The sequence below is a fragment of the Manis pentadactyla genome, chromosome 11 (genome assembly GCF_030020395.1).
Source record: "Manis pentadactyla isolate mManPen7 chromosome 11, mManPen7.hap1, whole genome shotgun sequence".
Classification (NCBI taxonomy): Eukaryota; Metazoa; Chordata; class Mammalia; order Pholidota; family Manidae; genus Manis; species Manis pentadactyla.
In genome coordinates, this window is record NC_080029.1 from 49,082,576 (window position 1) to 49,108,354 (window position 25,779).

General features: G+C 41.5%; 1 protein-coding gene across 13 annotated transcripts in view; it reads left to right on the plus strand.

The window, feature by feature from the left end:
- The first annotated feature begins 8,209 nt into the window (after positions 1–8,209).
- The window catches only part of PYGL (glycogen phosphorylase L), an 87,010-nt gene continuing 69,440 nt past the window's right edge, over positions 8,210–25,779 (plus strand). For all 13 annotated transcript variants that reach the window (XR_005031234.2, XR_005031233.2, XM_057488471.1 and 10 more), the window contains exons 1-5: positions 8,210–8,626; positions 13,263–13,364; positions 15,531–15,609; positions 18,336–18,439; positions 24,050–24,181. Coding sequence is in view for 11 of the 13 variants with exons in the window: in XM_057488471.1 (XP_057344454.1) it covers positions 8,384–8,626; positions 13,263–13,364; positions 15,531–15,609; positions 18,336–18,439; positions 24,050–24,181 (660 nt within the window). In the remaining 2 variants the exon portion in view is untranslated. The remainder of the gene's footprint in view (positions 8,627–13,262; positions 13,365–15,530; positions 15,610–18,335; positions 18,440–24,049; positions 24,182–25,779) is intronic.

The window sequence follows — 25,779 nt, forward strand, 5'->3', positions numbered from 1 at the left end:
AAAATGTATGGTAAAATTCCATTTATATGAAGTGTAAAATAGGCAAAACTTGCAATATTGGAAATCAGGGTAACGTTTACCCTTAGGGAAGGAGAGTGGAAGGAGGCTAAAGAGAATCTTCTGAGCTGCTCATAATGTTCCGTAGCTCATTCAGGGTGGGGTCTGAGTGAGTTATTCACTTGTAAAACTTCAGTGTGACACAAGTTACACACCTATCTGTAAGAATGTTTTATTGCCATAAAACTATAACCCAGAAAAGGGGTTTTGCAAAGAGCTGTACATGAAAAGAGAGACCTAGTTACTAAGGTCTCTTAGTAAATGCTTGGTAACTCTAGGAACCTGGCTGATAGTATATGCCTACTGCCTGGTTCCTCAGTTCTTACAGTGACTGACTCAGAGGGCACCCCATCAACTCCGACACAAATGTCATTCGTTCTTGCTCCCACTTGTCCTATCAAGCCTCCAGCCCCTGCACACCAACTCCTGTATTTCTGGGAGTCTGCAGAAGGCGTCTCCACACACTCATAATCCTGCTGAGAAGGCCCTTGTCCACTGAGCACGGTGATTCCTCCAGACCCTCCCCTGAGCTGTGCAGGAGTGAAGAGCAAGGGAATGACTCACCAGTTCATGTTGGAAGGTAAACAGTGTTTCTGGAATCTGAGTATTTTTTATAAACCTTAGAAAATGTGTTTGGTTTTTCCTGGCAGCCGTCTGTGTCCCTTGAAACACACATTTCTAGGTTAGCTAGACCAGGAAGCAAAATCAAGAAACTGCTGCAATGACTCGAGTGGACTTCCTACTCCCCTCTGACAGCTAAGGCTTCTTCCTGGCTCAAGGTACTCACCAGATTCCTTCTGCCCTTAGGGCAAGTTCTCACCCAGGAAGCTCCTCAGCCCCACCAGCCACCCGCAGCTTGACAGACATGCCCGCGTGCACCTAAACCCCAGCAAGGGCACGACCTGACTTCTTTCCCAGATGACTGCAACCTCCCCTGGGCACACTGACTTCACTCAGGCCTGTCTCACCAATTCACAGATGTGCCCAGACAGGCTTGAAAACCTGTAACAGACCCCAGTGGAGATCTCTCTAGTCTGCTGCTTTCTGTAAGCTCAAGTGGTTGACTAGAAGCACAGGCCAGGAGCTTTGAGTGTTTTCTAAATACAGCATAAGAATGTTAAGATCCCACGCTTTTTTTTTATTTTAAGATTTCTTCAATATTTTTTGTCAGAATAAATTATTTCTTCAGATTTCAATATAGTTACATCTGAGATTTTAACAAGGAGAAAGTATCATTTACTTTATGCTCTGGCTACAATGATGAAAATAATCAATTTTGTTTTATCTTCTTCATAATATGGGTCATTTTTTCAGAGTATTCTGAAACAAAGAAAGAGAAATAAAGCAGTAATTAAAATTGCAACCACATCCTTTGCTGAACCTTGATAGCCTGTGATATTCGGTTCAAGTGGCAGATTCCCCCACTTGCTGACAAAAGCCTGTCTCTGCAGTTCTCACACTGAGTTTTTTCTTCAAAAATATACAAGACGATTTGCCGTGAAAATAATGAGTGGAGTGAAATTTAATGTTTTCATCTGAAACTGGAAATGTATTATGATTTGGTAACTAAGATACTGCTATTCAAGAGGGTGGAGGAGGAGACAGAACCTCCCTCCAGGAGGAAAGAGGAACAGCTCTTGTCATTTGGCTTCAAGCCAAAAGACGCTCTTTCCTTCCTGTGATCTTAGATACCACTTAAGGTCTGGGCAAACTGTTCCATTAGCATATTCTGCCTCGTATTTTTATGTGAATGCAGTGCCTTAACCTAGTTTATAAGTTCTTAGTAAGGCAGAGACCACAGCCTGTATTTTTTGTACCATTAGGAGTGAGCACTTATATAACAGTGGGGGCTAATTCAGTGATTGTTTTGTGGACTTTCCAAGTTGGAAAATACTTCAGATGCTTCTTCCAGCTAGGACATGACCACAGGGGAGTCCTATAGATATGTGTAAAACCTAGGACAGGCTATAAAATGGCCACTCCCACAATAAATATACAGACTTATGCTTAAGTATAAAATGGAGAGAGAGGAGATAAAAAAAGGAAGGCATTTTTCAGGAAATAAGGTACTGGGGAAACAATGTGTCTGGCTACTCTGCTCTAGTCAATTTGGTTCTCTGCTGAACCCCAAGAGCCTAGCACGATGCCCAACACATAGTAGCTTAACAAATATGTCCTAATAAACCAATAAATTAAAAACATTGAATTTGAAAAACAGAGATAGGTCATGCTTTGTAAAACAATGCTTAAAAAACTATAATCCAACTAAGACAACTAGAAATGCAAAAAGAAAAGCCCTGCATTTGTATATGAGATCAGGTTTCAATATTCCATCCCAACTCCCAGGTTCCATCCTTAAAATATTAAGTGGGAAGGAAGCTATTTTTCTCTGTTATAATTTTTAAGCTAATAAGTGTTACCCTTTAGTATCTGAACAACTTACTGGTTAGAGCTTTAAAGATGGGTATTTAAGCAGCTCAGAATGTTAAAGTAAATATTTGGCATTTGAGAACCTGTTGGTAAATCCTTAGGTTTACTCCCTAAAGGAACAGAACTTTAAAACCAATAGTATTTGTATAGGAGCCTATACATTTTATATGGTTAATGCTTGCAACTAATCACACACAAAAGGCAAGTCAAAATGTGGGCTCAGTGAGATGTTTGCCTGACAAAGGCCCTGAGCCAGGTGACAGGGAGGCTGTCTCTAGAGCTCCTTGCATCAAGATTATCTGCTGAAACCCCATGCTTAACACATGTCTCACTTCCCTTCCTCTCAGGATTTGTTCATATCTCTTTGCAAAATTTTCCCAGAATTCATCTCCTTATTCATTCCCATAACAAATTAAAATTTTTTCTGAAGCATGAGTCTTGTTGCATTAGTAACAATATTATTTACTTAGTATTTAACCTAGTTTAAAATTACTTAGTGTTATTAGAGGGTAAAGCAAATACAAACTATATATGAACTTAGGTGTACAAGAATGTAGCTTATTATTTTTTTTATCAGCTTGATTTCTAATGTGAGCCCTCATCCCTCCAGGAGAGGGGAAAATGTGATTGTCCATTGGGGGCCAAGGCACCAGTGGCAGGCAGGGAGTGGGAAGCCTCAGGCCCTGATGTCTCCCCCTTGGATATTATCTGAATAAGTCTTTGTAAATATGTGTAAGTCCTGAATGCTGAGAGCCACCAATCAGCCACTTCCACCTTCAGGTTCTGCGACCTCCCCTGGATCCTCCAGGGAAACAGCATCCCAGGCTGTTCTCAGACACACGGCCTACCTGAGCTTTCTGCCGCCTCCCAGGGATGCAAGCACAGGCTCCTCACTCCAGGACCAGTGACATTCCTCCTCCCTCAACACCTGCTATGTCATCTTGTCACTCGTGCCCCAGTCCCCTCTGACCTCTGGCTCACTCTTAGTGTATTTCCCAAATGTCAACCTGGGCCAGCAGTTCAAAACCAGGAAGGCTCACTTTGTGCCTCGGCAATTATCAGCACAGGGGCTGAGCCGCTTCTCACGAGAGATGGGGAAAAAGCAAACTACTAGAAGAAAAGGAAAACCTTGGCTAGTATTATAAAATATAATCCTAACCCCAGAATTTACATCTTAATAATGCTTTAAGCATTCCATTGCACTTCTCCAGGCATACCTTTTTTGAGCTTAGCCATCCCATGGAGGAAATGGGACACAGAATTATCCTTTCTCTGCAGGCATTGAAATTGTGGCCCTAAGTGATTCTCTAGCCTCCGCATATTCCACAACAGGCAAATTAAGACCATCAGTGATTTGAGGGACAGGGAGAAGACAGGTTGTTAAATATTTCTGGCTTTTCAGAAACTTCCCCTGGACCATGCCTACCAAGCCAAATACTGTATTAATAAGTAAATTGAATATGACAGGACCTGAAAGTGCCAGGAACACCCGCTTGCTTCAAGACAAGCCAAACACACTCAGATAACAAGCAAATGGTCACAGTCACTGCTGATTATAGAGACGGCAATGCGGTCAGTCGTGCTGTCTACAGATTTGAAGGGCATTCAATAGTATGATAAATCTAGGCTCTCAGTCATCTTACTAAATATTTAAAACAGCAGAGCCTAGGCAGTATAACCTTAGTTGACAGGTTCATACATTAAATATACTGAGTAAAATGGACTTAGATCCACTCACTGAACGTAAACTGCAGCTCATCATCTTTTACACTGCCAATCTCCAGAGTGCAAATGACCTGTTATGGGGCCACTTTGGGCCGCTGGCATTTCCCTGGATTTCAGAACTGATAAGAAGTAGCTCAAAAAGGACAGAGAACAGTACAAAATAAACCAAGTGGATAGGGTGAGTCGGTCAGCTGAGGTTAAGTCAGAATTCAGGTTTACTTAACAGATCCCAAACTCTGTTTCAGAGGGAAAACAATATACAAAGATTTGAAAACCCTCTTCAGCTACTTGTCACATCAACCTGAGCAAACAAGCTGCTTCACTTCTCTAAGCCTTGTTTCCTCTTCTGTAAAAGAGAAAGAAAAATAGAACTTGCCCCACAGATCCGGTGAGAGTCTTAAAGGGGGGACTGCATATTAAAAGCCTAGCCGGAGCCCTAAGAACATGCCAGCTGCAGTTCTGCTGAATCTGAAAGCAGTATGCGACATAACCAGCCCGACTTTGAAACATAGTGACAGTTAACCCATGTTTGCTGATCTAATGTCTTTCTGTGGCAGCGGCCAGAATGGGTCTCACAGACCTCCAACCGCAGGGAGCCTGACTGACCAAAGCAGGACCTCCTGGAGGTGCTTGTACAGAGGCCACGCCTCCCGGGGGGGCGCTCCCACCGGTGACTAAGAGAACAGGGCCTTGGGGACATCTCAGACAGTTGGTTCAGCCTCCGGAGCCGCCCAGCGGCCTTGCTGGGTCTTCCCGGGAATGCAGGGTAGCCCAGCTTGCTCCTTCCCACTCTTGGCTCCCTCTCTCCTGCCCTGGGAGTCAGACCTTCATCACAGGCTGATGCTCTGCCAGGTTACTTGGCTCCTTCCCCATTTTCTCTCCCACAGACTTTAGCCCTGATAAAATTCTTGCATGTTTCATCCTGTCTTAGCATCTTCTTCTCTGAAGACCCAGACTAGTACACTTTCCCATGGTTGTTTTCCCACAGTGGGCAACTTACACTTGTCCTGTGAGGTCTGGACAGTTTGTTTGGCTACTTACCAGTGCTATTTCATCATAGCAGCCACAAGGAAGCACAAGAAACAAGAATAACACATCGCTGGCAAGGTCATTGTTGGCAAGGCTGGTGTAAAACAGTTCTGAGCAACCATAAGTCTGAAACCTTTTCAGGGAATTACAGTGTTTGGTATTTCTAGTCAAGGAGAGGCTGAAGGGACAGGTTTTTAAAGATAATAATCTTCTTGGTCGAGCAAATTAACCTCTCTAGGCTCAAAGTCCTAGATCAGAACAGAACGAGCAGACGTTAGATTTCAAACTGGGAGACTGTAAGCTATGTGTTTTCCAAACTTCAGTTATACTTACACTACACTTGTTGGCCAACCCATGTACCATCCAAATGCATTGTTTTTCTTCAAGTAAATTCACTTTAACTTAAAATTTAAAAAGCAAAGTTTATATCAGAATGTTAACTGGAAAGGTGTCATTTACTATAAATGGAGATGATGTTATTAAAGTCTACTTAGATGCTAAAACTTGAAGAGTTTAGACTCTGGACCTGCCTTCTGTTAAAACTACAGATGAATGTTAAATACAGGATAACACCAAAGACTTTACAGAAGAACTGAAAGAGTCGTGAAAGGCACTGACAATGAAGTGGTTTCTTGTCCTTGAAGACTGGCTCCAGGGCATGAAACTAAATCACTTCAATCATCTCTTTACCTTGGGCTTGGATGGCCCCTCCCCACATCCTGTACTTTGGACCGTCTATAGTTAAGTTTTTCCCCTTTAAGAGGTGTTCAACTCAGGGGTATGGGCTCACTGACCAGACACTGACTCAAATAAATAGTGTATTTATTAGTTCATCATTATCCTTGGTTTCTAACAAGAATTTAGTACATTTAAGCAGGCGGGAGAGCCAGGATCCACCTACTTGAAACTGTCTTAATCAAAACTAAGAAACAGGAAGTTTGCCTTTGGTGTCTTCCATCTCTTCTTTTGTACCCTTCTAATTCCTCACTCCCCATCCAAGTCTCAGACATTCTTTTGCCTTTTGATGCTCAGAGGTCTCCCTGGGAGTTAGATCTACCCAGACCTAGCTTCTCTTCATCCTAGCGCTCAACCCTATTTTTCTACCCAGCTTATTAAAGCTGATTGAACTATTTCACACCAATATGTATATGAGCCAAAACTGCCTTAATGCTGTGACCTTCCTAGAGGTATTCAAAGCTGCTTTAAAAACACATTTTTTATTATCTAATTTCTCCCTTTCAGCTTCCTCTCAAACTACTTGACCACAAAGGCCTGGTTATTTTTAAGATCAGTCATTTTGATGTGGCTGCATTTCTACTCTTACTTCAGGATATTCTGGCTTCATCTAGCTGGCCAAATACTCATTCTCCTGTCTCCTACAAATGCTTTCTTATGCAGGCCATCAGGGTTGCAGGTATTGCATACCTGGTCTCAGCTCTGCCCCAAGGCCTAGGATCTCAAAAGCTGGAAGGCCAAAAGGTCTAGATCAGCCAAGCCTCTGAGATTTGAACTTTTATTATTTGTGGTAAGGGCTTCATTTAGCCTGAGTCAAACAATCTCACCCCCAACCAATGTATCAACTCAAAACAATCAGCTTTTTTATTTTTTTAATTGAAGTATCATTGATACACAATCTTGTATTGGTTTCAAATATGCAACACAGTGGTTCAACAGTTACCCATGTTATTAAACCCTCACCCCCTCTAATGCAGTTACTATCTGTCAACATAGGATGATGTTACAGAATTGTTGGCTATATTCTCCGTGCTGTACTACCATCCCCATGACCAACTTATATTATGGCTGAGAAATTTTGTGCCCCTCTATCCCCTTCACCCTTCGCACCTACCGAGCGCAACCCCTCCCCCATGGTAGCCACCAGTCACTTCTCGGTGTCTGTGAGTCTACTTCAGCTTTGGTTTATTACTACAAGTCTATTAATTAGTTGTACTGAGGTTTTCTTTTTGAAAACGTATTTCTGGTAATGAGCTGTTGTTAATAGATTTTAATAGACTAATACTACTCCTTATTGAAGAAGAAAAGGCCTCTGACATCCTAAAAAAACTTTGCTCTTGCCAAAGCTTAAACACACACACACACACACACACACACACACACACACACACACACACACACACACACACACACACACAAATACCACCAAAGCTGGAGGTGAACTGTGCAAAGATCAGCCTGTGCTATATTAACACACTGCTTTGTTTTAGGTAAACAAGGCAACCGGCTCTGTGAGTTAGCCCTTCATTTTCCATACACATTCCCTTCCCACTCCAATATACCCACCCTTTGGTTAAAACAGAACTCAAACAAGAAGCCTAAGGTCAAAGCCCTGCCACCTAATCAACCTAAAAGATCAGGACTTCCTGATTTTCACTGAGGTGTCTCTGCAGATAAGCAGTAGGATGCTTTCAGCGGGCCAGCGTGGGTCTGCGGAGTCAAGATACGCGAACCACTTAGTCCTCAAAAAATAACTGAAAGCAAAGGAAAGGCCCTGGGATTTCTTTCTGAGGTCTGGGATCCAAGATGCGGCAATGCCAAAGGCTGCCAAGGGGATGGGAAACTGAAATGATATTGACCCTCCCAGATCCCTTCCGGGGCTTAGGGTGGAACCCACACGAGATGAGAAATAATGACACAGCAACTGAACATCTGTAAAACAAAGGTTTACTACAACATGCTTTCACACAAGACTTTCTCATTGTAGCCAAGAATCTTGACCGGGAAGACCGGGCAAACGCGGCCGGCCCAGACTCCGCAGACCCGGAAGGGAGTCGCGGGGTGCTTCGCGACCTGCGGGCGGACCCCCTTCCACGCCCCGCGGGCTCATCCCGGCCCCGGGCCTCCAGCCCCGCCCCGCTCCGTCAGGGCGCGTCGGGCGCGCAGGCGCTCGCCACCAGGGGTCCCCCGCGCGCCCCGCGGCGGGCCCAGCCCGGCCGCCCAAGCCCGGGGAGCGGCCGGGCCCCCGCGCCTCGGCCCTGGCCGCCGGGCTGGAGCGGGGCGGCGCCTCGCTGAGGGGCGGGCCCCCTACTTTCCTCCGACTCAAAAGCCGCGGCACCGTGGGGCCCGTTCCACCCGAGTCCTGCCGCCGCGCGCCTCGGGTCCCAGTCCCGCTGTGTCCGCCGCCATGGCCAAGCCCCTGACAGATCAGGAGAAGCGGCGGCAGATCAGCATCCGCGGCATCGTGGGCGTGGAGAACGTGGCCGAGCTGAAGAAGGGCTTCAACCGGCACCTGCACTTCACGCTCGTCAAGGACCGCAACGTGGCCACCCCCCGCGACTACTTCTTCGCCCTGGCGCACACGGTGCGCGACCACCTGGTGGGCCGCTGGATCCGCACGCAGCAGCACTACTACGAGAAGAGCCCCAAGGTACCCACTGGGGCGCCGGAGCGACCCGCCCCACCCCGTTCCGGCCCCCTTCCCGGGGAAGCGCCCCCCCCCCCAGAGCTCGGGGAGACTTGCCGGGCGGAGGACTCGGCCGCCTCACGCGCCCCCTTTCCCGTCGCGGTGCTGCCCCCCGTGCCCCGTTCCTCCTTTGCTGCCCGCCCCTGGGGACCGCCTGTGAGCAGCCGCCGAGCCTCGCTCGCCTGTTACTCCTTTCACGAACTTTTTTTTGAAGCATCTACTCTCAGCATTTAATCAAGAGGCATCGGGCACCTCCTTGCTATATGCCAGGCTCAGTTCTAGGCCCCCGGCACTGGGCCCTGACCAGAACGGACAGAAGCCCTGCCTTGGGGAACCTCAGTGCTTAGGAAGGGGAAACATACTGAGTTCGCCAAAGGGGCGGGGTCGGGGGAGGCAGAAACGAGGGGTCGAAGGAGGCTGCCTCGCTGCCCGGGGCGCCTCTGGAGCACTAGACGGGGGGACGCGGGACGACCGGGAGTCCTGGGCTTCTCCAGGGGACTGCCTGAGGCGGTGGAGAGGGAGGGGCGGGGGTGGCCACTGTCAGGGCAGTGCCCGCGCCGCCCGCGGTTCCGACTGCAGAGGGTGGAGCTCCTGCGCTTCCTCCATTCCCGCGGGACGGGGGCTGTGGGCCAGGGCGGCTCCGAACTGCAGGACCTCCCGCGGGAGCCGCTGTGGTTCGCAGACCAGCGCTACCTGTTGCGCGGGGGCTGGAATGGAGGGTTCCTTCGGGTGCTCTGGGGCACACAGAGGGCCCCTATCTCCGCCTGGCCAGTCAGGGGGGTTGAGGAGAGGCACTGTGTTATGCAGAGTGAGGTTGAGGTGGGTGTGAGTCAGTATTGGGAGAGGAAACTGGAAAAGCTGGTTGAAGGCAAATGGGAAGGGTGAAAGATGGCTATATCCTGGAGGCAGTGGGAAATACACATAAACGTTTATTAGAAATATTTTCAATATGGAAGGAAAAGCACCAAAAATAATAGAACATACTCCCAGTGCCCAAGCACCGGTAGGCGAAAGAAAGTAAATTTGTATAGTAAGAAACAGCAGCTATAACAAAGCTGTCAACTGAAAGTAAGTCTTCCTCACCCCAGAAACCTAGGCCTCTTCCTAAAGGTAGCAGCTACTAAAATATATCATTAGAAAACACTTCGTGTTTGTGTAAAAAAATGCATATATTAACTAGGTTTTTTGTTTGTTTGTTTGCATAAAGGGCACTGCCCTTGTATTAAAAGATTATTTTTAGAAATTTTAAGCTGGAGAGTGAGATGTTAAGCTATATTTTAGAACCTTATCTTCCACACCACACCCCATTCCCACCCCACCCCTGACACTCACCTCCATAGCATTACTACTATAGAACACGCTTGCCTTTATGTTCCTCCTCCAAGGGCTTATCTGGGACTTTATAGTTTTCCTGCTCTCTGTCTAGTTTCTTAGCTGGGCAATGCTTTCCTCCTTGAGTGCAGGCATAAACCAGGTTTTCTGGTAGTGATACACTGGGAATACAACAGAGAACGTGATTCATTCCACACAGGTTAACAGTATCTACTCTGAGAGTCTTTCACCTAAACAAGAGGTCCCACCCTCAGAGTGCATAGAGTAGAGCCAGCAGATGTGTCCAGGTTTCCCTCCCACCTCTCCTGCTCTTAGTAAATGTGCACATGGATCCCAAATCTGGATCTCTAGTCTGAATTATTTTTCAAATTCCATTCCTAAATGCTTGGTGAACATACCTAGATCTTCCTCTATTTCTTTAAACTCAGCATGTTAAAAACATATCATTATCCCTCCCAATCTTGTCTTAGCTTTTATGTTTCTAGTTTTAATGACATTACCATCCTGACAGTGACCCAGACACAGTACTTTGGTCTCACCTTTGAGTTCTTCCTCTGTTCCCTTCCAAATTCTGTTGATTTCTGCAGGTTCCCTTGAAATTACCCACTGTCCTCCATTTTCAAATCTTGCCTAACTGAGGCCCTGGCTACTGGTCTTCAGTGAAGAAGACTTGCAAGTGATTACCTTGCTTCCCAGAAGGGGTAAAACTGGCAGCATGCATCTGAATATGGCTAGCAGACATCTTTAAGCAGTTCACTTTTCAGTACCTTCCTGCAGGACATGTACACTCCAGTTCTTGGCCCAGTACTCTTCATTGTTTTATATGACCTCCATTATACATTTAGTTTCTCTGCCTGGTTTCTGAAGGCATTTGAGTTTTTAGTCCCATCTCATTCTATGCACTGTAGTCTGATTAAACTTTCTAAAGCAACACATCTTGCCCTCTACTCAGATATCACTGGCTTCCATTGCCCACCACAGTCCTTAATCAAGCACTCGGGGCCCTTCTAAATCCAGGTGAACCTGTTCCCCTTTCTCATCTCCCATTACCTTCCTGGACTTGCCTTACTGTCACACCAGACCAATTTACTGTCCCCATCGCTGTCCTGTTCTCCCCACTTCTGGGCCTCTGCCTGCACTGCACCCTTCATTTGGAATACTCTTCGCACCACGTGTCTCTGCTCAAATATCCTGTCCATCAAGTCTCAGTTGTGTTCCCACCTGATGTATACGTCTGCCCAGAAGTACCCAAGGCTTCTGATTAATGCTGGGAATAATTTAAATTATTTTCAAGATACTGGCTATTTTTATACCTTTATTTTTATCTTTACAAGCCTTATGGAAAATGTGTACTTTTTATAAAATATACATGAAATGTTAGTAGTTTGTACATACAATTTATAAGGTGCACTGGAGATGTGCAAATATTTACTACTAAGAATAGATTTTAAATGTCTAATACCTAACTAAGAGGTTGGGGGAAATGAATTTTTCAAGGTCTTTTATATCTCAAAATTGGTGAGGTTTCTCCCAAAAGAAATTATGAGGAAATAGGGAATCACCTTAAATTCATGTCTAGTAAAGTCTGTCATGTAGTGAGGTACTTTCTCAATTATTTTAAACAACATTTTTATAGGAACACCTTGAACTGTCCTAGAATGCCTTAAGTCCATACTAACTTGTAATCATTGAAAGGGAGGCAAAAAAATTTAACAGATATAGTCATTATTCCTGGGGGTGTGACCTCACAATTGCTAGTGTTGGATATATGCACTGTATTTATAAGCAAGCTATTTATAGATCACTGAAAAGTAAAAAGCAATGCATAGTGGTTAAATCATAGAGACAGTGAAAATACAGGGAAGATTTTTTTAAAACTTCCCTTATGTTATGCAAATGGGTATTTCTGGCTTGAGGTACTCTTTCCTGGGATGCAGTGGTCTCATGTACAAGGTCAAAGTGTACAGCCCTGCGGGTAAGTGGAGCCAGGCACCCCTTTGACCTGTGTCTGCCACAGGAAAAGATACCTTTTTCTAACTATACAAAAGCATCTAATAAGCTGATGAGGTCCTAATTACCTTATTATAGATATTCAGACAACTTGGATAAAAATAATGATGATGTGCTCTGGAAAACACTGTTAGGTGATCCACTAAGATAAAGATGTTGACTATCCATGTGAAGACAGAATTCAATTGTTTCATAAAATTAAAGTGGGAAAAAGTGAAATTTCTAAATTGACATTTTCATGTAATATTAAACATAACTAATGAGTTAAAATTATAATAGGCATTTGTTATATTGAACTTGTTATATATAACTTATTATGTATATAAATGTAATTTTTTTATTTTTGGGTTGACCAAATACTTTTCTTTTTGGATCTTCATATTGGGAAATGAAGGAGTCCCTTAAATTTGAAGTGACTTATTGATGAATTTATAGATTTTTGTTGTTTTGTGTTTGATAGAAAAGGGGAACTGATACGGAAAATAAGATATTGTAAAAGGGGATGATGAAGTTACTAATCTTTTTTTTTTTTAATTAGCAAACTGCTTGTATTTTAAAAGGTTTTAGGCAAGCTGACCTTTGTACCTATTCACTTTCAACTCTGATAGTATTTACCTGGCTTCTACTATGTCAAGGCAAACAGTTTCTAAATTCATCAATTTCCCATTTCATCCAGAACAAGCACCAATAAACATGAGGTAGTCTTTTGTTTTTTCTAGTTCATAGATTTTCTAAAATAATTTTAATTCTAAAGTAATTAATTGTAATGTTACTTACAATAATCAGCCAAAGAGAAATACCTTCTAGCTATTGGATGCATCTTCAAGGAGTTAATTTTTGTGTTTCTTAGATGACTTGACATGGTCACAGCCAATCCCACCTGCCTCTATAAATATTTTATAAATGAATATGGGCTGTGGTAGTCTTGACTTCTGTTTGTCCAAAGCTTATGTTTAATTCATGAGGCTCATGAATAGACAAAAACAGAACATGGACTCTAATTAGTTGGGTGAGTTTGCTTTTATTCTCCCTGAAGACAAAAGATACTGAACTACTTTGCCCAAAATAGGGTATAAAGTGGATTTTTCCCAAGCCAGTTGTCAGTAATGCTCTTATTTAGCCCTTCATACATCTCTAGGAGTCTCATTTGAACCTATTGTAAAGTAGTTCCATCTGTTTCATACTGGTGCCCTTGTATTTTTATGTTGACAAGGTTGGCCTCACGATATTTACATGACCTGTCTTTTCTTTGTTTCAGAGGGTTTATTACCTCTCTTTGGAATTTTATATGGGCCGAACCTTACAGAACACCATGATCAACCTTGGCCTGCAAAATGCCTGTGATGAGGCCATTTACCAGGTACATTGTCTCCCCTTCAATTTCAAGTTCAATTCAGGAAACTTGAATGTAGCACCCCCAAAAAAAGTGAAAAATTGCTTCTATACAAATGACTATTACAAACTGTTAGAAATACAAACTACTGGTAACCACTGGTTTAACAGAAACAAAGTTAGAGAACTAGTTTTGCCTCATGAGAATTTTCTTTTGCAGTCAGATCTTGACAGTATTCCCCAGCAAATTACCCTTTAGAAATCAGCTTATAAATAAGATTTTAAAAGTATTTGAGTGCTTGCTATTAGAATCATAAGCTTTACTTTGGGGTCCTAGCTACTGTACTTTTTAAAAAATGATTGAAGTTTGGCTGTTATTCATATATCAAGGCAATATGTGAAAATAATTTTTTAAATCCCATCTTAATGCTTTCTCTATTGCTTAATGAGATGTACAATACTTCCAACTTAAATGAGGAGATTGAGGCCTTATCTAATATGTTAATTTGTTTTATGAACATCTTTAACTGTTTCTTCCCTGAGGCTCGGTGATCTCCGTACTGAAATCAAATAGTCCTTAACCTTCTTGCTGTGGTTGAAAGAAGGAATGTGTATTTACAAAGACATGTTCTAAATGGGAGATGGTTCAAACTGCTCCTTTTCCCTGGCATGGGATTGTCCCCACAGCCAACGGCTTCTCACTAAGAGCTGGTTTCCTTCTTGGAGGTTAGAGAGGGTGTTGCCTGTGCAAGGACTGTTGCAGCTCCCTTCCGCTTCCCTTTTCTTTGCTTCCCCTGATATCAGCTAAAAGTGACATACCTACCTTGGCCGAGCATATAACCACGTCTCCTTGCTCAAGATTTACAGCCTACTTTTGACTTATATTTTTAGAATTTAAAAAATCCCTTTACACACCAGGGAGAAATTTGACAGCCACCTTCAGTAATGAAGAGAAGCAAAGCCATTTTTAAATTCTTAGAAGATTAAGTTATCAGAAGTTATGTGAGAAAGCAACTTTCAGTGTAAGGGTGGGATCCAAGTAGGTGACTCCACAGAAATTGGGCCATCAACTCCAAGTATAGTTACATCTTACATATATGTTTTCAAATGTGTCAATTATGTTTCCATTTTAAATAATATAACATTTCATGAAGTGCATCACTTTCAGATAAGAATGCAACCATTTCACAACAGACCACCATGAGCCAAGCATGGACTAGATTATTATCTCATCAACATAGGACAGGTCATTCTATTTATCTGGCCGTCAGTTTCCTTATTGTAAGGTGAGCTGTCCAGAGTGATCTCCAGGGCTGCAGAATTCTGACACGAGTCCATGAAGTGCTAGTGGCCTCTGGCTGTGCGAGTCCCAACACTTTGGGGCAGAGGACTGGCTGGCAACCAGTTCCATACACCACCAAGGTTACACACACAGCTTGGCCTCCCACAGTCTTTTATCCAACCTAGAGAGAAGTAAGGAATTTTAGCCCTGTCCAGCTGGACCAGAGCTGAGGTTTCCCTGATTACTGTCTGGCCCCAGATCTCAGGGGCTGTGACTCACAAACTGGTTTTGGGTTAACGACTGTTGACCCTTCTGAGTAAATATGTTGTGATCATAAAAAGGTGAACTTTAGTCCATCCCAGAAAGCCTAACCTCATATCTTTTTATAATTTTCTTAAGACCAGTTAATGTCAGCTTGGTACTGGACTATTTCTGAGGTTTAACCCCAACCACACAACAAAATAATTTTAAATAGTATTAGCTAACATTCCTTGAGGAATGTCTGCCCAGAAATAACTCTGTCTGCTTTGTTTGTATAATCTCATATAAATCACAACAGCCCTAAACAAGGTAGATCCTATTATCCTCATTTTTTAAATAAGAGAAGACAGACATAGAGAGACTGAGTACCTTGTCCAGGATCACATAGCTGAGCAGTAGCAGAGTTAGTAGTGTACAGTTAGAGCCTGTTCTCTTCTCCAAGCTGCCGCTGTGCCATCTCATGCAGTTTGCACCCCCAGTTGCCAGCCTCTGCAGTGGGCATCTGATGCCAGGACAAGCTTCAGGGGAGCTGGCAGGATGAGTACACAGATGAATCTGGGTGCCCAGCCAAGAGCTTTAGGAAATGACCGTTCTCTCTGAAATGGACTGCATTTGTATCTGCATTCAGTGCTGTTTTCCTTTCATCACCAGCTTGGGTTGGATATGGAGGAGTTAGAAGAAATTGAAGAAGATGCTGGGCTTGGCAATGGTGGTCTTGGTAGGCTTGCTGGTAAGTGACATTGTGAGTGTGTTATGTTGTCTGACTGATCGCTGGCCTTCTCAGATGCCATGCATGACCATGCTTAGAAGAACCAGTCAGGCTTTCCAGAAGTACAAAGTATGATCTGGTTTTAGATATATTTCTGGGTGAGTTTGCACTGTCATTTAGTCAATTGCAGACAAACAGTAGAGAAGGGAACTTAAACAAAAGTGACATTGCTTAAAACTCCAAAGTTAACTCTTCCTGTGCACTGAGAGTTTCCAAAAATGGCTCCTTTAGTTCCCTGTTACTTGTGCACAGCTGCTCAGTTCACATACTTGTGTCGTGTTACCTAAGTTGTTTAATATGTTGTCTTGTGCACTTGACAGTTTGCTTTTTGACTGACCAGTAGGCAATGATACAATTGTTATAGCATTGGTATGACCTAGTTTATTAATATCCTTTTTGTATGCATGCAATATGAGCTCTTTGCTTTATCCAGGAAATGATATTCAACAAGAGTAGAGGAAAATATTAAAAATATAACACCAACTCCATTAAATTAAAAACATGCATCCCGATGACCAAGTAATTCTACATCCTGGTATTTGCCCTAAAGAAGTACTCAAACATGTACACAAAGAGGAATGTGAAAGAAGTTGTTACAGTATTTTTTTGTTGAAGTGAAGTGTTACCCTACCGTAATATCCAAGTGGTAGAACATCCATGTTACAAAATAATATGCATCAACCTAAAAGACCAAAATTGATCTATGTGTACTACCCTGGGTAGACCTCCAACTGGAAAACAACACTAAGTTGAATTAAAAGCCATTCAGTCTGATGCTATTTACGTTTTTTAAAAAATTACATATTTTCTGACATGTATGTGTAAATCCACAAGAAAAAAGAGTCTGAAATACTGAACTACCCACCATAACCTTTCCTAGAGAAAGAGTGCAGAATTGTAGGTGGTGGTATAGGGGATTCTGTAACATTTTATTGTTTTTTTACAAGGAGGATGTATTACTTGCTAAACTTAAATTTAAAAATAAAAATGTACCACCATACATGTATGTATCAGATTGTGCTCTATGAAAAATAAGTATCTTTTTTTCTCTTTTAGAAATAATTCCAAAATCTCTTAATTTTATACACACTTTCAGGTTACTAGAAACCCATTTGCATGTTTCATATTATTTAATCCTTATACATTCATTGCAGTGTGATTTAACATTACAATTAGTAATAGTAAACGCTGTCTTTGGGCTACCTGCCACCTTGTGAAATCAATGATCAGACAATTTAGTACACTTCCCACGAGGCTGTGGGCAGACCAGAAGAACCAGTGGCATACATATCTAAGAACACCAGTCTGCCTGCCTTTTACGTAAAGTCCAGGCCTTCAGTGTTTGTTGGCTGTGTTAATCCCACTCTGTGCCTGACCTCTCTGTGTAATGAACCTCGCTCCTTCAGTTGGCTGATAAGATCAAAGAATGAAGTGGCAAATGAAGCTGAGTAATTCTATTAGGTTATATTATCTCTTACTTAACTAAAAAGGCTAGGACCCCATTCTAGTCAGGCTCTAAGGCTATTTGATCAGGACCCAGGAAAAGACAAATAGCCACAGCTCTGAGAGAGCCAGGCCACGTGAGCATAGGGACTGGAAGACCACACCCATGTTATGTTACAATAACTTGAAAGCCTTAGCCATTGGCTTTTGTGGGTCTCTGTTTCAGGGTTCCACCAAGAATCTTACTCAGTCCCTTTCTGTTTGATCTACAATTTTCAGTGTTCTTTTCAGTTGTAGGTCCTATCGTACATTTTCTCGTTCTTTGTGTATTTCTCAGTTCAGATTCCTCAGAGAAATAGTCTGATTATTGTAACCTCTGAGATTGCATCTGGCCACAACATAGATCCCTGCCTAGTCTGTTGACTGGATGCTCTGAAATCGGGTGCTCTGTCATTAATGCTCTTGGTTACAAATAATAGAAAACCTAAGCAAAAAATGGTTCAGCCAACCAGGACATATGTTATCACAGAACAAAAACTCCAGAGGCTCATCTCATCCAAGTTGAGTTTTTTCAGCAGTGCAATTCTGTCAGAACTCTGGGTTTCTGTTATTCTTTTGGCTTCCTGTCATGGAAAAAATGATGGCAGCAGCAAGGAAAATCTTTCACTGCATCCAGCAGACTTCCTAGCACCTCACATTGGATTGCATATCCTTGCATGCCCAGGCCAAACCCAGTCACTGGCGAAGGAAATAGAATGACTATGATTGGCTTAGAGGCTTAGACCAATTAAGCAAGATCCACTTCCTCATCCAGCCTCCCTGAAGCATATGGCCATCTGATACTTGAATAACACTGGAATTCCATTAGCCAGAGAGTCTGCCACTCAGTCCAGCTAGTCAGTCAAGTGGTCACATGTAAATTGTATTCTTCCAGGGCTATCTTTTTAAGCAGGGGCCATGGAGGCAGCTTCCTTTAGAAAGGGCAGTGTGAGTGACAGACACAATAACAGACATATCTAATGCAGGCCAGTTTCCTTTTCTGTTCTCAAATGAAATGCCAATTCATTTTATAATTTTTGAAATGTTAACTTAATATCCACTGCGTGGTAGTCTCTGTGCTTTAAAATACAAATGTAGTTTCTCCTAGAAAAATATTTTGTGGCTGCTTTGTTTTTTAGAGAAAGACCTGAAATGTTTACTAAACCTGATGACTCTGCCCTTTGCCTATGTTCTCTTTAATTTAGCCTGCTTCTTGGATTCCATGGCAACCCTGGGACTTGCAGCCTATGGATACGGCATCCGATATGAATATGGAATCTTTAATCAGAAGATCCGAGATGGATGGCAGGTATGTGAGCCAACTTTTTAAATTTTGTCATTAAAATACTTCTCTTTCGTAGCATCTTTGGTGATTTATAATTTATAGACATTTAACAGAGCTTTACTATTTCTCTAGCATTAGATTGACACCAGTGACTACTGTCAGCCTTCTCCCTTTGGGATGTAAGTTCCCTAAGAGCAAGAGCCTGCCAGTGTTATTCGCCACCAGAGTGCCTGACTCATGAGGTTGCTCTGAAAATATTAACCACTGACTGCCCAAATATGGACTGCCTACAAGGTACAATGTCCATTCTCTGAAGCTTGCAAAATGGAGGAGCACATCTTTTAACTCATGATCTCCCCCAATAACCCTTGATGGTAGAAAGCATATGCCATTTTACAGGTGAGAAACATGAGGCTCTTAGAAAGTGGGGCCACCTCAGATCAGACTGCCCCAGATTTCCAGGTCCACATTCAATGTTCTTTTCTACTCTCAATCTTGCCTCCTGAGCATGCCTATCTTACGAGATACATAAGCTCAGGTGTTCTAAGTTTTTTATAAGATGACAGCAATCATTAATTATTACATCAAATAAATCTGACAATATTTTTAATATATGTCATTATAGCACTATGGTAGAAATTTGCACAAATAGTAATCAATCCATACAAATTACTCTTCTTTTATTTTGAAATAAACCAATTTCTTAAATATTTATTTCTTTTATATTTTGTAACTCTTTGAGTGAACAGTTAACCCTAATGTGAATAGTTTTCCCTGATGCTAAGTGTGATACAGGCTTTCTGTCCCCCATCTTTATCTCATACAGACATACACCACTGACAAAGATATGGATTTGTTTTCCCAAAAGCCTGACTGAGCCTCTCCCACACTTCCAAGAGAGTCCCAGGCAGCATGCTCCAGGGTTGAATGGGGGGACCTAGGCCAGAGCTAAGCCTGGGGAAGAGGAAGGATGAGAACAAGCTGTGTTGCTGCCATCCCTTCTCCCCTCTCTCCGTATGCGGGCTGCCCGTCTCTGGCCGAGGAAGGGTTTGGTCTGATGGGCAAACGCACCAAGGACAAAGTCTCTGAAGGAGAATATTGGGAACCTACTGAAAGACTTGTTGAAAGACAAACTTCCAAATGTTGTTCAGGGCCAGTGTATCTTCAGTTACTCCTAAATAAATTAGGAAGCAGCATTATGTAGAAAAAACATTTGGCCCCTAATCTGAGATCTAATTTCTAATTGGAGGCCTAATTGCAGGTCATAACCCTTTGGGAACGTGGCCTCGATTAGGTCACCTAACTTCTTTGAGCCTGTTTCCTCATACGCAAAATGGAGATGCTCCTGCATGGAATTATGAAAATATGCTAAATGTGTGGCACACAAATAGGCACTAGAAAGAATGTTAATTTTGCCTACGAAAAAGATAATTTAAGAAATTGTGGTATATAACAAAGTATTAACGTGCCCATTAATATTATGTGTTTCGTTGTAATGAAATGGGAAATTGTTAGTTGAAAAAAGGAAGAACAGTATCAATCATATGGATGGTATGAACTATCCAAAGGAAGCAAAAAGGATAAAGGAAAGATGCTAGAGAAAAAAATATGTATCAAAGCTTCAACAGTTCTGAGAGACAGTTGATGATAAGGTGATGATACTATCTTATGTTTGCTTTTCTACAAGCCTTATATTCCATAAGAAATGTGTATTTCATAATCACAAAAAGCTATAAAAATAAAATAGTTGTTTCAGGTACATTTTTCCCAAAATTCTATCCAAGTTCACTCTTTTTAAATCATGCCTGCTACCTTTGCTACTTTTAAATGGTCTTTATTCCAGGAAACCATCACTTTCTCTCCTATCAGACTCAGAAAGTGTATATTTCTTGTGTTCTTGAAGAAAAACAGAGACCACATGGCTTTTGCTAGTCTCCAAAGCTTGCCTCACCAGCCATCATCACTTCTTTCATGATGACTTGAAATTGAGTCAGAAAGACACAGGATTTTATTTGCCATATCACACTATTTACATAAAATATACATCATACCATAAAAAAGAAACTATTTCCATAAAAGACAAAAACTGCATTCCAGGGAGGCAGCATGCCTCTTCAAGGTATGTTCAGCTCCCAACTCACATCAGATACATCATTGCTCTTGCAGTGGAAAATTACCCTGGCAAAAATTTCACAAGCTGGGAAGATTTTTAAAGGTTGATAGACTTTTATTAGTTTTTGAACTCTGTCTTCGAGGAAGGTTTACAGTAATAAAACATTCATTGTGAAGCCCCCTAAGGACAATAACTTTATTGCTAAAATTTTTGACTTACTGTGAACTCTAATGGGGATCAGTGAAGCTTTATCAGTAATAGTACTCTATGAAAATAACTGGTCACTGGGAGAAAAAAACAATTGCAACAACCTCACATTAGAGTTTAATAGTCACACACCAAAGTTCTGAGATACAGTGGGTATCTCAGAGTTGAATTCAATAGTGTCTGCTGTAGCCCTTCTCTCTGAGAACCCGTGCCAAGCCTGCTCTAACTAGTCATGCACAGTTCACATTACCCAGCAAGCTTCTGGTTATCACAGTTGAATTCTTGTGCACTTGACTTATTTGTACCATCTGAAAGTGTTTTGTTGACTACTCCTGATGCTTGGTCACTGGTTCTCCATATCCTATGTATCCCACAGTTGAGGGGAAAAGTGTTTCTTAGAATTCAGTCACTAACAGAGCTCTCTGAGCTGACCTCTGTTTCCATGCTGGCTGGAATAGATACCATTGAGTAATATCTCTAGAGAGGTTCCAAGGCCAGGCCGCTACCCCCACCCATACTGGCACACTGCTGCCCCATCCCGTGCCTGCATGCTTACAGACCCATGCTTGCTTTGTCTCAGCTCTCTTTCATTTATGATGTTCAGATCCAACAGCCAACTTGGATGTATATGGAAGCCCTTCTCCCATCTTGAATCTGCCCTTCATATGGCTCAGCATGTTAGTGCATTCAGGGATTCCTGGCTACATGAAAATCTAAATTTACAGACCAATTTGTTGATTCATTGGTCAGCAACGTAGAGAGGAGGTCATTACCATCCTGCGACTTCTGTGGCTAGAGAGGATCATGGGGACCGGTGGGGGACAGGGGGCAGTTCTCTTTCTCCTCTGATCTACTTAGACCAGCTTGTGGTTATGAAATATCTATTTTTCAATTTACCTTGGGAACAAGCCTTGTAAAATTGAGGGAATTATTAACTGATTCATTGCTGAATTGGGAAAAGACTCAAAATGACAGCAAGCTAGTTCTGTTCTCCTATAAAACTTGCTAACCCAGTGAAATTAAAACCAGCCTTTCTTTGGCAGGGAAAAATTAGACTAACTTTTGATAGTGTTAAGAGTAATCAGCTGACTAGTTCCTTGTCACTTAACAGTATACCCTCTGAAGAGCAAAGGCAACCTCTGGCTTACACAGAATCTGCAAGTGGGCTAGCTGTGGGAAGCTGAGTCCATCCTCTCTTCTAAGAGAATTTCAAGCTGCTTGTGGGTAAAACAGTCCGATCCTGCGGCATTTCTCAGTAGAAAATATATTTTTCAGCTCTTCTGTGCACACGATTTCTGAGAGGAAAGCTGTTTTTCTGCTTCATTGTCCATCTATTTTGTGTAGATGTGTTTTACAACAGTCCTGAATGCCGAAGTGAGGCAAGGGGTCCTTACAGTTCTTTCCTGTTACAGGAAGCAGTGTTCACATTGACCAGTATTTGGAAACCCAAACCTGTCCTTGCCTAAGTGCAGCGTAAAGCGTTTTGTAAGTCAGGATGTTTTGATCCTTTGTGGATATCCTCACTTACTTGTCACAGAGTTTATAGTTATTAACACAAGCTACTGGACTCAACTTTAAACTAGCTTCTCATGAACTGATAAAATTCAGTCATTTCCTTAAAATTTTTATTTTTTGTTCTCTTTCTGACTGAAATAGCAGAAGTCTAAATTCTGAATTCTGATTACTGCCTTTGTATCACCATGTACTCCTGGTTGCACCATATAGCCCCCAGGGACTTGTTAAAAATGCAGAATTTCAGAGCCCTCCCCATACTGACTGAGAATCTGCATTTTAACAAATGCGATTTGCTGATTAGCTCAAACTTAGCTCCAGCCTGCCTTCCCTAGGCATATGCCCTGCATGTGGTGCATGTTCCTGCCTCCAGCCACTGAGTCCCAGATCTTGTGTCTAAAATGTTTCTTTGAGTTTACTTTTCATTCGTAATCATGCCGGTAGCTAGTAATAATGGATAGCTTACTGGATTTCTTGATATAAAGTCATCATTAATATTAAAATAAATGAATATGTATTTGCTTGTCTGGCTCTTAACATTTTGCATAGTATCTCAAAAGACAGTAGTTGTGTTTCTGTCTCCACATTGCCTTCAGCTGGCATTGAACTCATATTTAGGTGATTATGAAGCATCCAGCATTGTGTCATAATTCTTAAACAATATCTTCTTAAGCTAAAGCTGAGTTTCCTAAGAGGGTAGGCTAAGGACTCAAACAGGTGAAAGAACCATATTTGGCATAATCTCATTGACATGGAACTTGTACTAAAAAGCCCTATCCCTCCTTCTTGTCAAAACACAGTTGAATATTTAAATATATATGTGATATTTTAGTTTTCACTAATAATATCTTTACTTTAAAAATATATCCCCTAATTGTGTTTTTTGTTGTTTTGTCATTTTTGTTTCTTTGTTTGCTGCAAACCAAAATTTATTTGATTTCCTAAATAAAAAGTATGATTTTAAAATTTTTATAGAAAGTATTTTGTTATAAATTAACAGAAATACCTGAAAAAGTTCTGAAATTGTCAATAAAATTAATTCCCTACCTCTTAATATATTCTTTTCAAAGTGAACCATAATTACTTGTTAATTATCAGATCAAAATTAGATAAAGATTGAATTAAACAGACTATAAAATGTAAGTGTCGTCTATCCATGCTGAAATAAGCTTTACTAAGGGAGCTTTCTATGAGTAGCATTTCTTGGCTGATTCTATTCATTCTAGGCACCAGAATCTTGACAGAAACCACTGTGTAGAACCCATCATATCCAGATATCCAACTATAAACATCTCTGGATGGCCTCTTTCTTTTCCTCAAGCTGGACAGTTGGAGTCACAGATGTTAAGACACAGGCTCCAGAACACATAGATCTAAGGTCAAATCTTAGCTGTATCATTTAGTGTCTATACTGTACAGCTTTGAGCAAGTTATCATTTCCCCTTGGTATTAAATCAGCAATTATTTGATGTAGATTTTGGTGTTTAAAACTTCCAGTGACTTCCTGTCTGCTTGAATGTATGCAGTTAAAGGGAAAAATCATAGTTTCCTCTTACAGAGTTGCTGTGAGGACTAAATGCAGTAATACATGGGAAGCCTATAGAGCAGTGTTAGCAAGTATGGTTGGTTTAGGCTAAGCACAATAACAAAGATGAATTGACATGGACAGAACCAACACTGTTTCTTACCAGAACATTATATTCTTGAGTTGATTCAGCCAAAGATATTGTTAATTTTATATAATTGAAGTGCTAGGTCTACATCTCCTGGAAAAAAAGTTCTAAGCCATGTCTTTTTTGCAGGTAGAGGAGGCAGATGATTGGCTTAGGCATGGAAACCCCTGGGAGAAGGCCCGTCCTGAGTTCATGCTGCCTGTGCACTTCTACGGAAAAGTAGAGCACTCCAGTGCCGGTTCCAAGTGGGTCGACACCCAGGTATTCGTAGTGCCCTCATGCTGAGCATTTTGTATAGTACAGCACAATGACTAGGTAGCATAGAGTAGATGTGTATATGATATTGAGGATAGTATTGCATATGAATAATACAGTATATTTTGATAAATAAATCTGTTACTTCTCGTAGTGCAGCCTACTCATTTTGGAGACAAAGGAGCCAAGGCCAAGAGAGAAGTGACTTCCCCAAGGTTCAGTGACTTACCAAGGCCATTTTGCAATCAGTTTTATCAGAGATTAATAAATTCTTTAATCCCAGCATGCTTAGCTTTCCAGTTTTATATAAAGTTGTTGATCCCAAGATTGAATAAAGTTAAATGTCATCTCTCACCCCACTGCCATATGTACATTTACATGTAATGTCTCAGGGATAAATACTTTAAAACTAAGGTATTTATCCAAAGGAGTAACAAAGTTCTCATTCATTGCAAAGTCAAGAAAAATAATACAACATATTGAAAAATGTAACTGTGCCAAATCACTTCTTCAGAAATAATGCTAGTGTCCATCCAAGTGTACTTAGTTTATGGACATGTATCTTTCATATCTAGCCACTAGATTTGAGGATTACCCTGTTGCTGAACAGTTCATTTCTCAGCACTCCCAGTGATAGTCTGTGCTCTGCTGTCTTCATAACCTCCTAATGAATAACCCCTATTAACTCTGCACTGCATTCATTGTCCAGTCATTAGAGGCCTCACTTGAGATACTGTTCAATAAATATGTTCTCAGGCCTGAAAAGATGTCTCACTGGCAAGTCTTCAAAAGCTTAAGGGATATGGAACAGACCAAGTAAATGTTCTCACATAGCAAGACTGGGAGTGAAATTCAGCATTGTAATGCTAAATTCAGTTGATTTGTGGATTATTCTCAATGAATAAATGGCTCATTTTATCTTAGAAGAATGAAGACCCATGTTAATAGATGACTTTTTAAACTGATGATTTATTCTACTAACGCATGTAGAGCTATTCACAGTTCAGAAAAATACGATGTTTTAAAAAGTTTTTCTATCTGAACATGAATTTGTTCAGTGTATGAGATAATGGATTAGAAGCTAAAATGTGCCATTATAGTATAATGGTATAAGGAATAAAGTAATACTGTGATTTCAAGCTGAGTTTCTCTCTCTCTGTCTATTTTGGTTAAACCATAGACTACAATCTAAGTTGCAGTTGGTTAAAAATATGAATGATCAGAAAAGCTGCAAAAAAGTCAGTCATCAATATGCCCAAAGAACTCATGCATGTATTTGGTATTAAATTAGCAATTATTTGTTACAGATTTTGGTGTTTAAAACTTCCAGTGACTTCCTGTCTGCTTGAATGTATGCAGTTTACACAGATGATCAATCCTGGAGGCATTCTGTTTACACTGTAACAGTTCCCACAGTTGAACTGTATTGTATTTACAGAATACCTCTAGACATTTTCATAATATAACTACAAATTCAATTAGAGAGACTGTTTTTCTATACCCACAAAGGCAGGATTATGGGCAGGTGTAATACAAGATCAGCTGATCCAAGCCGGGCAGAACTTTGTGGATTTATGGAAGCTATCACCTGAGTCAACCCCAGA